The sequence below is a fragment of the Chenopodium quinoa genome, unplaced genomic scaffold, assembly GCF_001683475.1.
Source record: "Chenopodium quinoa cultivar QQ74 unplaced genomic scaffold, ASM168347v1, whole genome shotgun sequence".
In the NCBI taxonomy this organism is placed as follows: domain Eukaryota; kingdom Viridiplantae; phylum Streptophyta; class Magnoliopsida; order Caryophyllales; family Amaranthaceae; genus Chenopodium; species Chenopodium quinoa.
The window spans coordinates 1844092-1857067 of NW_018743697.1; the positions used below are offsets into that span (position 1 = coordinate 1844092).

The 12976-nt window shown below is 36.0% G+C and overlaps 2 protein-coding genes across 2 annotated transcripts; both read right to left on the reverse strand.

Annotated features, from left to right (window-relative positions):
• Positions 1 to 261: 261 nt before the first annotated feature.
• Positions 262 to 2700, reverse strand: LOC110684134. Its single transcript, XM_021860543.1, has 3 exons — positions 2370 to 2700; positions 1864 to 2258; positions 262 to 1714 (listed from the first exon to the last, which is right to left on the reverse strand). Exons 2-3 carry the CDS (start codon positions 2240 to 2242, stop codon positions 1212 to 1214), a joined length of 882 nt encoding a protein of 293 aa, XP_021716235.1. The 5' UTR covers positions 2243 to 2258; positions 2370 to 2700; the 3' UTR covers positions 262 to 1211.
• Positions 2701 to 5759: 3059 nt separating this feature from the next.
• On the reverse strand, positions 5760 to 6706 carry LOC110684135. Its single transcript, XM_021860544.1, has one exon. It carries the CDS (start codon positions 6247 to 6249, stop codon positions 5845 to 5847), a length of 405 nt encoding a protein of 134 aa, XP_021716236.1. The 5' UTR covers positions 6250 to 6706; the 3' UTR covers positions 5760 to 5844.
• Between the last annotated feature and the right edge of the window lie 6270 nt (positions 6707 to 12976).

A 12976-nucleotide genomic window follows, 5' to 3' on the forward strand; every position in this document is an offset into this window, starting at 1 on the left:
ACTTGCAAACATGGATGACTAAAAATCTCAAAGCTGAAGGTCTTATACACTCAGACAAATGGCCTGTTTATTTTGCGCTTACTAGCTTTATGGTGGGCATGGAAGTGGCAAAATTGTGAGATCCTTGGTCGAGATTCTGATATTCCATTGAACAAAGGCGCTTTCATTTGAGGTAAGGCAGAAGAAACCTGGAAGATTATGATTGGTGAGAGTGTAAATGCTGTTTTTTCCCGTTCTGCTAGGAAGCATCAGGTCCTGATTCGTTAGCAAGCACCCCCTGCTGGGTGGATAGCCTTGAACACTGATGGCGCTGCTCGTGGTGGAGGGGTGCTACGAGATTGCCATGGTAGGTTTATTAGAGGGTTCACAGCAAACTTTGGTGTGTGCAGTGCCTATAGGGCTGAGCTTATGGCAGTTGAACTTGGGCTGCAGATGGCAACCACTTTTGGTCGGTGTAAGCAAAATTGAGATCCAGATGGACAACAAGGCTTGCATTGAAGCACTTTAGAACTATCATCTCCTTGGGGGTGAAGGCGTACACATGCTTCGTAACTGTCGTAACATCATTCGTTCTTTTGATTGTAATTTTCATAAAGTAGCTGATAAACTAGCTAATTTAGGTGTTGTTCAAACTGATAAGTGTCTTTATTTCAAGGACCCTCCTATCGAAATAAAGGGACTTATTAGGAAGGACATTTTAGGGGTTACTACCCTTCGTTTTATTGCTAAGTAGTTTGTATTTTTCGGGCTTTGCCCCTTTTTGCACCAAAAAAAAAAAGAGACAGAGAGAGTTCAAATTGTGTTAGGGTTTCAGTAATTTGGGGTTTTTTTTCTTTCTTTCTCTTTGCCTCTGTCAAGTTCAAATTAATTTTGGCCCTTCACTGTTTTTTTTGGTACGACTATCTAGAATTTGCTTGTATTGAACCATGTTGTTATTTTTCCAAAACCAAAAAAAAAAAAAAAAAAAACATGTTATTTATGAATCCACTTAACCCGAAAAAAAAAAATGTGTGAACCAAGTTTCATTCATGTCAATGGGTACAATGTTTATAAGAAGGTAACAAGATGGACTAAGAAGAATCACATTGACATGAACGAAACTTGGTTCATACAAATTATCAAACTTCAAAGCCTTTTTATGTTTTTGTTTTGTTTTTTATGTTACATGAATCTATATGATCGAAAATTGACCTATCTTGTCAAAATCTGTCCTACCTCTTAAGCATAATGTCTTCTGGAGTGTTCCATTTCCTTCGAGGTTTAATGTCTGATTTAACAGCACCAGGTGATGAGTTTGTCTTAGTTGGAGAATGAGATTTTGATGAAGACGACGACTGAGACTTATTGTTACCTTGATGAGCCTTGACTGTTAGTTTTATCGAACTTTTATCTTCTTTTTGTTGTACATTCTTGACCACAGTATCCTTGCCCTGCTTCTGAGTTGGTTGATCAACATAGACTTTGGAAATGGTTGTTTTAGTCCTTTTGACAGTCGATTTCAGTGAAACTTTTGCGCTTGCACTTGCCTTGTTGCTGCCTGCACTACTTGCTCCCATGTTTTTGTTGACTGTTGCGAGTTTCATAGACGTTTTCCTCTTTGTTGTTGATTCCAACCTTCGAATTGGTTGTTTTGTTGAACTTTTCTTGTTTGGTGTTGTTTGCATTTTCTTTGGTGATAGTCTTGTTTGTATCTTTGAATTTGCCTTCTCATTTCCTGTTAAAACTTATTTTAGTTTGACCTTAGAAAAATGCTACTCGTAATAAGAATGATTTTGTATTGTCGCGCAATATAATTATAAGCTATCATACTCGTTAATAAGCAACATGACAATCTACATGATTGATTATAGAGGTGTTTATTACCTGGAATAGGACTAGCGTCAGAATCCTTAAGAATGCCTAGTGCAGCAGCTTGTTTAACTAGCTGCTGCATCTGAAGTCCCAAAACATCATCCTTGTCGGATGAACTTGATCGCGTATAGGAGGGCCTTTTCATCTCTACAACCTCTGCTTGGACCTTATTTAACGAGCCTTGATTGGATGCCGAATTCAAGGTATACATATCATGTCTAATTGCACTGCAAATGGTGGTTAAATTTGCAACTGCCAGTTCTAACTGTTGTAACCTCATTTGGTTGATGTCTGCCACACGACGAATCTCTTTCACTGATGTTATTAAAGAAACCTGTTGTTGATCATCCTTACACTTGCTAGCTTCATCTAACTTGCTGCTGTTCCTCATCTAAAACTTGTTAAATCTGATCAAGAAGATTGCAAGACATTTGAGATTTTGATCAATGAACGTTGTTATTTTTCAAAACAATGAAATATATATGTAGTGCAATCAGAAATTTAATTACAACTTTTACCTGCAAATTCTGCTAGCCGAGGCTAATGAATTAAGTTATGTTTGATATTAACCGCCTTTTAGATCTTCTGTATGTCTTCAATTTGGGCTATAGTGTAGATGGAAATATTTCTAAAGAGATCAATCAAGGCAAAAGAATGTACGTACAAACTAAATAAATGACATTATTATCGAACAAGTGTAACAACATTAACGCGTATATATACAAGAGAGACATTCAACATTGAAGGAGATCAGCTAATTTAAGAGGAATGGAATTCTGGTGAAGGCCTCACGTTGTTTTTGTTGCACACATTGACTCACCTACCGACTACCGTACGTGTAAGTATGTAACTTCATTGGTTATTGGCTTCTCTTGGTTTATATGCATATTGTAGAATTCAATTTGGCAGGACAGGAACTAGGCCAGCAGCCGGCTTCTACGGCCTGCTAGGATAAATATTAACAAAGTAATCAAGATTCAAATTTGACATGGACGCCGGAGATTAATATATTATATATTATAAATTATAATAAGCCGGTGTTGTCTAACACATCAATTACACAAGATAGTTGTTATTTTGACCTTTTGCTATAGTATTGACCAATGTATACGAGGAAAATTGGTTAAATATAATACAGAATAATTCTTATTAAGTTTCGTCAATATTCTTAAAGACTAAAGATGTGTTATGCTTTACTATCCTACATATCGCTATAACTATATAAACCATCCATTCATTTTACAAATACGAGCTCATTTTTTTTATTTTCATACTTTTATCAACAAAATCATACTCCTTACTTTTTACATACTTTCCAATAATGTGTGAGAAAGGCAAATAAGACTTTTCAATTAGAGCCTTATCTACAACAATGGGTTTTCCTCCTATTTACGCTGGTGGCTCAATTGAGTAAAATAGAAATGAGAAGTACTTTTTCTTTTTTTTCTTTTTTTCTTTTTTTTGAAACCGAAATGAGAAGTACTTAAGTGGCTATACTATTTCCTCTCTTCTTTCAAACTTTTGCCAAATAACTTTATGTCATCTTTAGATTCACCAAATTCGTCAGTTTCCAGTTTTCCACACATTGTTAGCTAGAATAATTTGTGGTGATTGAAAGAGTGCGTAGTACCTTCAAATAGTCTCAATCAAGATATCATAAACTACAAGCCATCACAAATTCACATAACCAAATGAACACCAATGATTGCTCCTCTGTTGCCTCTACATGATGATACATAATTGCATAATTTTTGGTCTTAAGGGTATGCACCATTTTGGGAGAGTGCGAGCACACAATTAATCGATTACCTATATTTGTGTTGATAATCCCTTATCCTACCAGATAATCTAACTTAAATCCGAAGTGAAGTTATTGAGAGAAATGTGAACTCGAACAACCTAAAGTCAATTCAATTGGACCCATATAACACATTATTTTGTTATAATATTAAGTTCTATATGTTTATGATAGTTATCAAGCATTAGTGCATAACCTAAAATTTAACTCGAATTTGACTTATTGACCTGAATTTTCACCCCTAATCTATATTTCCTGTCCAAATCGATTGGAAGATTAGGAATAGGTTGTGAAAAAGGCATAAAGCATGCTAATTTTTTTGTAATCAACGCTTTGAAATCAGCACTTTTAAAGGACCAAACTATTAAGGGACCTATAATATACATCGTAGATTTTGAGTGGGGGCTTAAAACGAGTGGAAGTCTAACGTAGCAACAGTAATCGTATATTCGTATTCATTCATTCTCCTTATGTTATGTAGTGGAATGAGTCAGCAAACAAACGCACACTCGCGTTCCCACTCACAAAGTCACAACCATACATTTGATTTAGCCTTTCTAATTCAATGGTTCATTTTAGTTTCCCATATAACACCAATTGTTCATCTTTTTTGTGGAATCAGAATTTTTGATTTATTATTTTTTAACATGTATTGGGCACATATGACAAAAGAATTTAAGAATGTCATTTTAAAACTACATCACAATCTACACTTAGTGGACCATGTCGTAAAAAAATTGTGTTTGTACCACTTAAACGTGTCTATTATCTCTTAATATCTGGCATATTTAATTCACTGTGTCGACATTAACTTGATTTATTTAGTAAATTGCTATGGTATTGATTCATTTAACTTATTTAATTTATTTTATAAAATAAAATTTTATGTCCAACCTTTTTTTTATGTTATCGTATCAATAAATCAAGTATGGTTAACCTTAAGAGCATAGCCAACCGTTAACCATTTAGGATGGTTATGTGAGAGAGAATGTGGAAAAATAATTAAAAAATGAAGAGAGAGAATTTTTTGGGAATAAAAAGCAATAACCTGGTTGTGGAAATAACCAGGTTATAAAGCTTGGTTATTGAGTGAAATAGTAGGGCCAATTTGCTTGGTCATTGAGTGAAAGAGGGAGATTGTGTAGTGGGGTTGGGTAAAAATAAGAGAGATAAGATGTGTAACAATGGTCAACCATTGGGCTACATTGGTTATTAAGTGGGTATATGAGTGGTTATAAATGAGATGAAAGATAGATAAATTAATTAAATAAGTGATAACCACAATTGTTGTTGTCAATCATTGTGTTTACTCTAAAGTTACTACGACTAGTATATTAGAATTTTGAAGGATTATTAACCCATGTTATGCTAACTAAAGCACTTTTAGATTGTGTACGTGCTACAATAATTCTTTTTTTCTATGAATTTATTATTAAATTATATAATTATTTATTTTTGTTACTCATAAAGTCATTTATCCTATAGACAATTAGACAAGATACGTGATAACGTGATATTCAAAATCTGGAGTAATTTTTTAACAATGAAACATTTAGAAACTCTTTACATACTCGCATTTGCAATTTCATCACTTTGAGTGAGTCACAAAGTAGTGTACAATTTTACTATGAGCTGTATAAACGAGCTGAGGGATGAAGTTAGCAACCGTAATTCCTTATTACAAATTAAAGTAACCTACATTAATTTATATCCAACACCACCTTTCCAGCTTTCCATGCAAACATTTTTAGATTTTAGCTTGAGATATCTTGTATTAACATTCAACATCAGAGTTTTGCAACAATTTTGTACGATAGATTGAACTCACGAGGCCAAAACAAGGAGAAATTTAAGAGTTTCACGTGTCAGTGTGTCACATACTTATTTCGTTCCAATTTATTATTTGTTAACGTATTTACAACCGTCCAAAGATCACCTATAACAAGACTTTATTTGGAGTATTACAGAACTAATAATCAATTCTGGCTAATCAAAAACAATCTTCTCATTTATACTAGGAGATTGTATTTACAAACAAGATGAAAAATAAAATCACAATAAGTGTGATAAAAACATACAAGTATATATCATCTATTATAACAAACAAAAATATAACAAGATTATATATATTCATATTCATCAAAGATGATTTATATTAAGGTATACAACTATGTATGATTAGAAAAAGAAAGCTATTAATGCTCAGAAACATCAACTTTTGCAGTACAAGAAAGCATCCTACGGATCATAGACAAAAAAGAAGCATAAGAAAATTCCTTTACCTTTCTAAATATCACCAAACTACTACCCTTATTATTCCTAATCATAACCTTATAACTTTTATCATCATAATCTCTTTTACAAACCAGAGTAACTCTGTCTTTTACCCTGCTTAAGCACTTCTTAGCCTTCTCAATGTTCCCATAACTCTCTTTGTTCTCATCTGGCCTCGAAAACGTGTAGGCGGTTCTCAAGTACAACTGCCTGCATGACTTGCTATCAACCACCGTTACACCACCAGATTCCATCGGTTTCGAAAACCGGGAATTGGCTTTCGGTTTGTATATAGGATTGCTTGATATGCAGGTCGAGGAGGACATAGTGTATAAATTGATTTTCTTCTCTTGGTAGGAATAAAAAGAAAGTAGCACTATACAATAGATCTTGGTTGAATGGAAATTTATGTTATGGTATGTTATGAGTATTTATATGAAACATGTAATGTGACTTTGCTTTATTTTTATTTTTCATTTTAAGCTTTTTATGATTATTATGGTATTGGTATATTTAGGAGAATAATGGACGTATTGCTTTGGAAGGTAGTAAGGTGTGGAACCTAAATTGTAAGGTGGATAAAAAGCTTTTATTTCTAACTTTTTTTTTGCTCTTTGAAGGGACTCAAGAGTTGAATTTTTTTAATTTCAATCTTAGGTTAAGGTGTAACTTATATAATGGGCTACTTGTTACTTTGTTAGTTGTTTAACAGAACAAATTGACCCTCCATCTTATTTATTATTATCTTGGACACGGACTCACGAAATTCCTTAGATTATTGTTAATTTGTTACTATAAACTACATATTATATATGAGGAAGTTGACAAGTTGAATTATCTTTGTAAAAGAGAGGAGGAAGCTATTTTAATTGGTTTTCTAGTAAGCCAAGTTGTAAAATTTAGGAAAGGTAACAAAGGTGGCATTGATTATTGTCTGTAAGTGTGAATGCATACTTTATATACGTAGTAAGATCGACTTTAATAGATATTTTATTTAAAAAAATGGTACTTTATTGGAGAGAAAATGTGAGAGTAAACTCTTGAATCCACTCTTTAAGATGAAGGTATATTTCCTTTTCAAATATATTTATCAAACTCGAGTAGAGAGGAGAGATTGAATATTGTAAACTGTTGGAACAACAAGTGTTAAGTGTGTAGTGTGTGAATTTTGTGAAAAAACTCAAAGTCCCACATTGGTGGGAAATGAGAGTTTTACTCTCTTTATAATATAGAGAGTGGGCTAAAGGGGTGTGGCCCTTGGGCTACCCACATTTTGTGGAGAGGGAGGACCATCTATCACACACACGCGCGCCGAACCGAACCGAGCCGGGCCGGGTTGGGTTGGGTCGGGTTTATTAAATAAACTTATTTTTTGGACAAGGCTAATTGCGTGATTAGTTCCTTGATTTTTGCTAAACGTTTTTTGACTGATTACATTTGACCGTTTTTTTTCAAAACTGATTAATGGAGCGTTAATCATGCAAACGTTTTCACTGATTTTTTGCTAAACGTTTTGCCACGCATTAATCTTATGTAACCGTTTTGAACGTTCAACTTATGACCGTTTTAATTGCGTGATTAGTGCCTAATTAAACAGCAGCAGTTACGTTGCAATTTTTCCTATAAAAGGCGTGTTGATTTCCTGTTTTTGAGATACAACAACATACAGAAAGCAATCTTCTTCTCCTCTCTATTTTTCCTCACAAAAACAAAAACCCTCGAGCAGTTTCTTTTCTTTTTTGGTGCTTAGTTGCCCGGTGGTTTTGTGCAGTTCCACCGGTATAATTACAATAGAGGAAGGCTGTTTTATCCTGGGGAACATCCGGTTGTTGTACGAGCTGCTTGCACAAATTAAAGGGCAGTACCGTGAATGTTCTAAACAGAGCGACATAGTCCGCGACTCAGTCTATTTCCCGGTAACTTTGTTCTGTTTTATTGTTTACAGCAGTTCGGTTTATAACAATTTTAGAACAGTCTTTTCTGCCTTTATAATCATCATGTCTACCGAGGAAATAACTATGTCCAATGACCTTAACAAGCCCTTCCGTTTTGAAGGCGCTCATTTTAAAAGATGGAAACAGAAAATGCAGTTTTTCTTAACTGTTAAAAAAGTTCATTCTGTATTGACTGTCCCTAGGCCTGTTATTCCTGATAATGCTGAACAAGATGATCTTGTGTATTGGAATTCTGAAATTGAAACTTGGAATGAAACCGATTTCATGTGCAAAAACTATATTCTTAATGGTCTGTCTGATAACCTGTATGACTATTATAATCTGGAAAACACTGCTAAGGATTTGTGGGATGCCCTGCAAAAGAAATATGACACCGAAGAAGCCGGTGCCAAAAAGTATGCTGTTAGCAGGTACCTTAAATTCCAGATGACTGATGATAAGTCCGTGGAAGTGCAGTCCCACGAACTTCAGAAAATTGCCCATGAGATAATTTCCGAAGGTATGGCTCTTGATCAACAATTTCAGATTGCTGTTATAATTGACAAGTTGCCTCCTTCTTGGAAAGATTTCAAAAACAGTCTCAGGCACAAGACTAAGGAATTTTCCCTAGAGAGTTTGATTACTCGGCTCCGTATAGAGGAAGAATCCAGAAAACAGGACCAGAAAGAAGAAGTCTTACACCTCTCTGCAAACAATGCTCCTAAGCGTTCTGCTGCAGTTCTCAAGCCCGCTGGTAAGAACTTCAAGCCTCAGAACCGGAAGAATAACTTCAACAAAAATAAACAGAATGTTCAAAAGAACGATGGAAAACAACAAATTCAACCCCCTAAGAATGGTACTGGTCAATTCCTATGCTATAGGTGTGGAAAACCAGGCCATATGGCACGAAAGTGCAGGAACATGCCTAACCCTGTACCACAGGCTAGCATGATAGAAGAGCCACTTGTGGCTATGATTACTGAGATCAACCTTATTGGTGGATCAGAAGGGTGGTGGGTAGACACTGGCGCTACACGCCATGTCTGCTATGATCGTCGGATGTTTAAAACTTATTCTGAAAACACCGATGATAAGAAAGTGCTGTTGGGTGATTCCCATTCCACTAATGTTGCTGGTATTGGTAATGTTGAGTTGAAGTTTACTTCTGGCAGGACTCTCATTCTGAAGGATGTACTGCACACTCCGGAAATGAGAAAGAACTTAGTTTCTGGTTTTCTTCTTAATAAGGCTGGTTTTACACAAACCATAGGTTCCGATTTATTTACTTTAACTAAGAATGGAATGTTTGTAGGAAAAGGTTATGCTACTGATGGCATGTTTAAACTGAATGTTGAGATTAATAAAATTTCTGATTCTGCTTATATGTTGTCTTCTTCTGTTAATATTTGGCATGCTAGACTCTGTCATGTGAACAAAAGACTCATAAAAAATATGAGCAATTTAGGCCTTATCCCTAATGTTTCCCTCAATGACTTTGATAAATGTGATTTTTGTAGTCAGGCTAAGATTACAAAAACACCTCATAAGTCTGTTGTTAGAAACTCAGAACCGTTAGATTTAATTCATTCTGATATTTGTGAATATAATGGAACGCTGACCAGAAATGGACAACGATATTTCATCACCTTTATTGATGATTGTTCTGATTATACTCGTGTTTATTTGATGAAAAATAAGAGTGATGCTTTTGATATGTTTAAGTTGTTTGTGACAGAGTTTGAGAATCAGTTCAACAAGCAAATAAAAAGGTTGCGTAGTGATCGTGGAACTGAGTATGATACTGATACTTTTGTAGAGTTTTATAACTCACATGGTATCATACATGAAAGATCAGCTCCTTATTCTCCAGAAATGAATGGTAAGGCTGAAAGGAAAAATAGAACCTTTACTGAGTTAGTAGTTGCTATTTCCTTAAATTCTGGTGCTGCTGATCATTGGTGGGGAGAAATTCTTCTCACTGTTTGTTATGTCTTGAACCGTATTCCAAAGACTAAGAGTAAGATTTCTCCTTATGAATTACTTCGTAACAAACAACCTAACATTTCTTATTTCAGAACTTGGGGTTGTCTGGCATATGTTAGGATTCCTGATCCTAAAAGAGTTAAGTTAGCTAGTAGAGCTTATGAATGTGTATTCATTGGCTATGCTGTTAATAGTAAAGCATATAGATTCTTTGATTTAAGTGCACGAGTAATTATTGAATCTAATGATGTTGATTTTTATGAGGACAGGTTTCCTTTTAAATCTAGAAATAGTGGGGGCTCGTCCTCCTCTATTATTCCTAAAGACAGGTATAACTCACAAGACTTGGATGCTGAACCCGAACTAAGAAAGAGCAAGCGGGCTAGAGTAGCTAAAGACTTCGGACCAGACTTTGTAGTTCTGAATGTAGAGGAGGATCCTTCTACCCTCCAAGAAGCTCTAACCTCAGTGGATGCAGATTTATGGCAAGAAGCCGTGAACGACGAAATGGACTCACTTGAGTCTAACCGAACTTGGCACCTAACTGAGTTGCCACCAGGCTGCAAGTCAATTGGTTGCAAATGGGTCCTAAAAAGAAAGCTGAAAGTTGATGGGACCATTGATAAGTTCAAAGCCCGTTTGGTAGCTAAAGGCTACAGACAAAGGGAGAATGTTGATTTCTTTGATACCTATTCACCTGTAACTAGAGTAACATCTATTAGAGTATTAATATCTCTTGCTTCTGTTTTTAATCTTGTAGTACATCAAATGGATGTGAAGACTGCATTCTTGAACGGTGAATTGGAAGAAGAAATCTACATGGATCAACCGGAAGGATTCATTGTTCAAGGAAAAGAGCATCTGGTATGTAAGCTAGATAAATCTCTTTATGGTCTCAAACAAGCACCTAAACAATGGCATGAAAAATTTGATAACTTAGTCATCTCACATGGTTTTAAGATAAATGGTAGTGACAAATGCATATATGTAAAATTTGAGAAGGACATATGCACTATAATTTGTTTATATGTGGATGACTTGTTAATTTTTGGCTCAAACATTCATGCTGTGAATGATGTAAAGCTATTGTTGAATGCTGAGTTTGATATGAAAGACCTAGGAGAGGCTAATGTAATCCTTGGAATTAAGATTACTAGGACAGAAAATGGAGTTTCTTTGGATCAATCTCATTACATTGAGAAGATCCTAAAGAAATATAGTTACTTTGACTGTAAACCTGCTAGTACACCTTATGATCCCAGTGTTAAATTATTTAAGAACACTGGTGATGCCGTAAGGCAATCTGATTATGCGAGCATCATTGGCAGCCTTCGGTATGCCACTGATTGTACTAGACCCGACATTGCCTATGTCGTGGGATTGTTAGGCAGGTTTACTAGTTGTCCTGGTAATGAGCATTGGCATGCTATTGAAAGGGTCATGAGATACCTTAAGAGGACCATGAACCTAGGATTGCATTATGAAAGGTTTCCAGCTGTACTAGAAGGCTATAGTGATGCTGATTGGAACACCTTATCAGATGACTCTAAGGCTACTAGTGGATATATTTTTTCTATAGCCGGTGGAGCTGTATCTTGGAAGTCTAAGAAACAGACTATTTTGGCTCAGTCCACCATGGAGTCAGAAATGATAGCACTAGCTACGGCTAGTGAAGAAGCAGGTTGGTTAAGAGGCCTGCTAGGTGAAATTCCCCTATGGGAAAAACCATTACCGGCTGTCTTGATCCATTGCGATAGTACCGCGGCTATTGCAAAAGTTCAGAACCGTTATTACAACGGTAAGAGACGACAAATACGTCGTAAGCACAGCACTGTGAGAGAATATCTCTCTATCGGAGCTGTTAGAGTGGATCACGTACGCACTGAGAATAACTTGGCTGATCCTTTGACGAAAGGATTAGCTAGGGAGAAAGTCCATTTTTCCTCTAAGAAAATGGGACTATTGCCATTGAAATGAACCACACATAATGGTAACCCAACCTATGAACTGGAGATCCCAAGAAATAGGTTCAAAGGGTAATAACAAGTTATGGTGTGTTATGAGTTGAATATGTTCAAAAGACATAATTTCCTGAAGCGATCAAGGATGAGTTAATAGGAACTCTTAATGAAATCTATACTCCAATTTGGAGTGGAGTACCAAGCTACAGGAGTACTCTTGATAGATTCACCTATGTGAATGTGGAAGTTAGGCCGCTTCCTATGAAATGTGTGGCAGCATTTCTAGAGCATTCACTACACTGGGATAGACGTGCATGGCCGAAATAGCACGGGTCTAGAACAACACCAAGAGTAGGTTGTGTGTGGTACGTTGTCAGAGATAGGGTTCAAAACTTCGAGTCACCCTTGTTGAATCTGAATCGTACTCACTACGTCGAAGTTCAAGTTGAAAAACACTTCTGTTTATGCGCAACCTATATATGTATGGATTCTGCTCGAAAATGTTTTCAAAAAAATTCAAGTGGGGGATTGTTGGAACAACAAGTGTTAAGTGTGTAGTGTGTGAATTTTGTGAAAAAACTCAAAGTCCCACATTGGTGGGAAATGAGAGTTTTACTCTCTTTATAATATAGAGAGTGGGCTAAAGGGGTGTGGCCCTTGGGCTACCCACATTTTGTGGAGAGGGAGGACCTATATGGTAAACCATCTATCACACACACGCGCGCCGAACCGAACCGAGCCGAGCCGGGCCGGGCCGGGTTGGGTTGGGTCGGGTCGGGTTTATTAAATAAACTTATTTTTTGGACAAGGCTAATTGCGTGATTAGTTCCTTGATTTTTGCTAAACGTTTTTTGACTGATTACATTTGACCGTTTTTTTTCAAAACTGATTAATGGAGCGTTAATCATGCAAACGTTTTCACTGATTTTTTGCTAAACGTTTTGCCACGCATTAATCTTATGTAACCGTTTTGAACGTTCAACTTATGACCGTTTTAATTGCGTGATTAGTGCCTAATTAAACAGCAGCAGTTACGTTGCAATTTTTCCTATAAAAGGCGTGTTGATTTCCTGTTTTTGAGATACAACAACATACAGAAAGCAATCTTCTTCTCCTCTCTATTTTTCCTCACAAAAACAAAAACCCTCGAGCAGTTTCTTTTCTTTTTTGGTGCT

Coding starts and splice junctions, on each gene's coding strand:
- LOC110684134 (XM_021860543.1), bottom strand. CDS start 2,242: ATGAGGAACAGCAGCAAGTTAGATGAAGCTAGCAAGTGTAAGGATGAT. Junction 1,715..1,863: donor TGACGCTAGTCCTATTCCAG/GTAATAAACACC, acceptor AAGTTTTAACAG/GAAATGAGAAGGCAAATTCA.
- LOC110684135 (XM_021860544.1), bottom strand. CDS start 6,249: ATGTCCTCCTCGACCTGCATATCAAGCAATCCTATATACAAACCGAAA.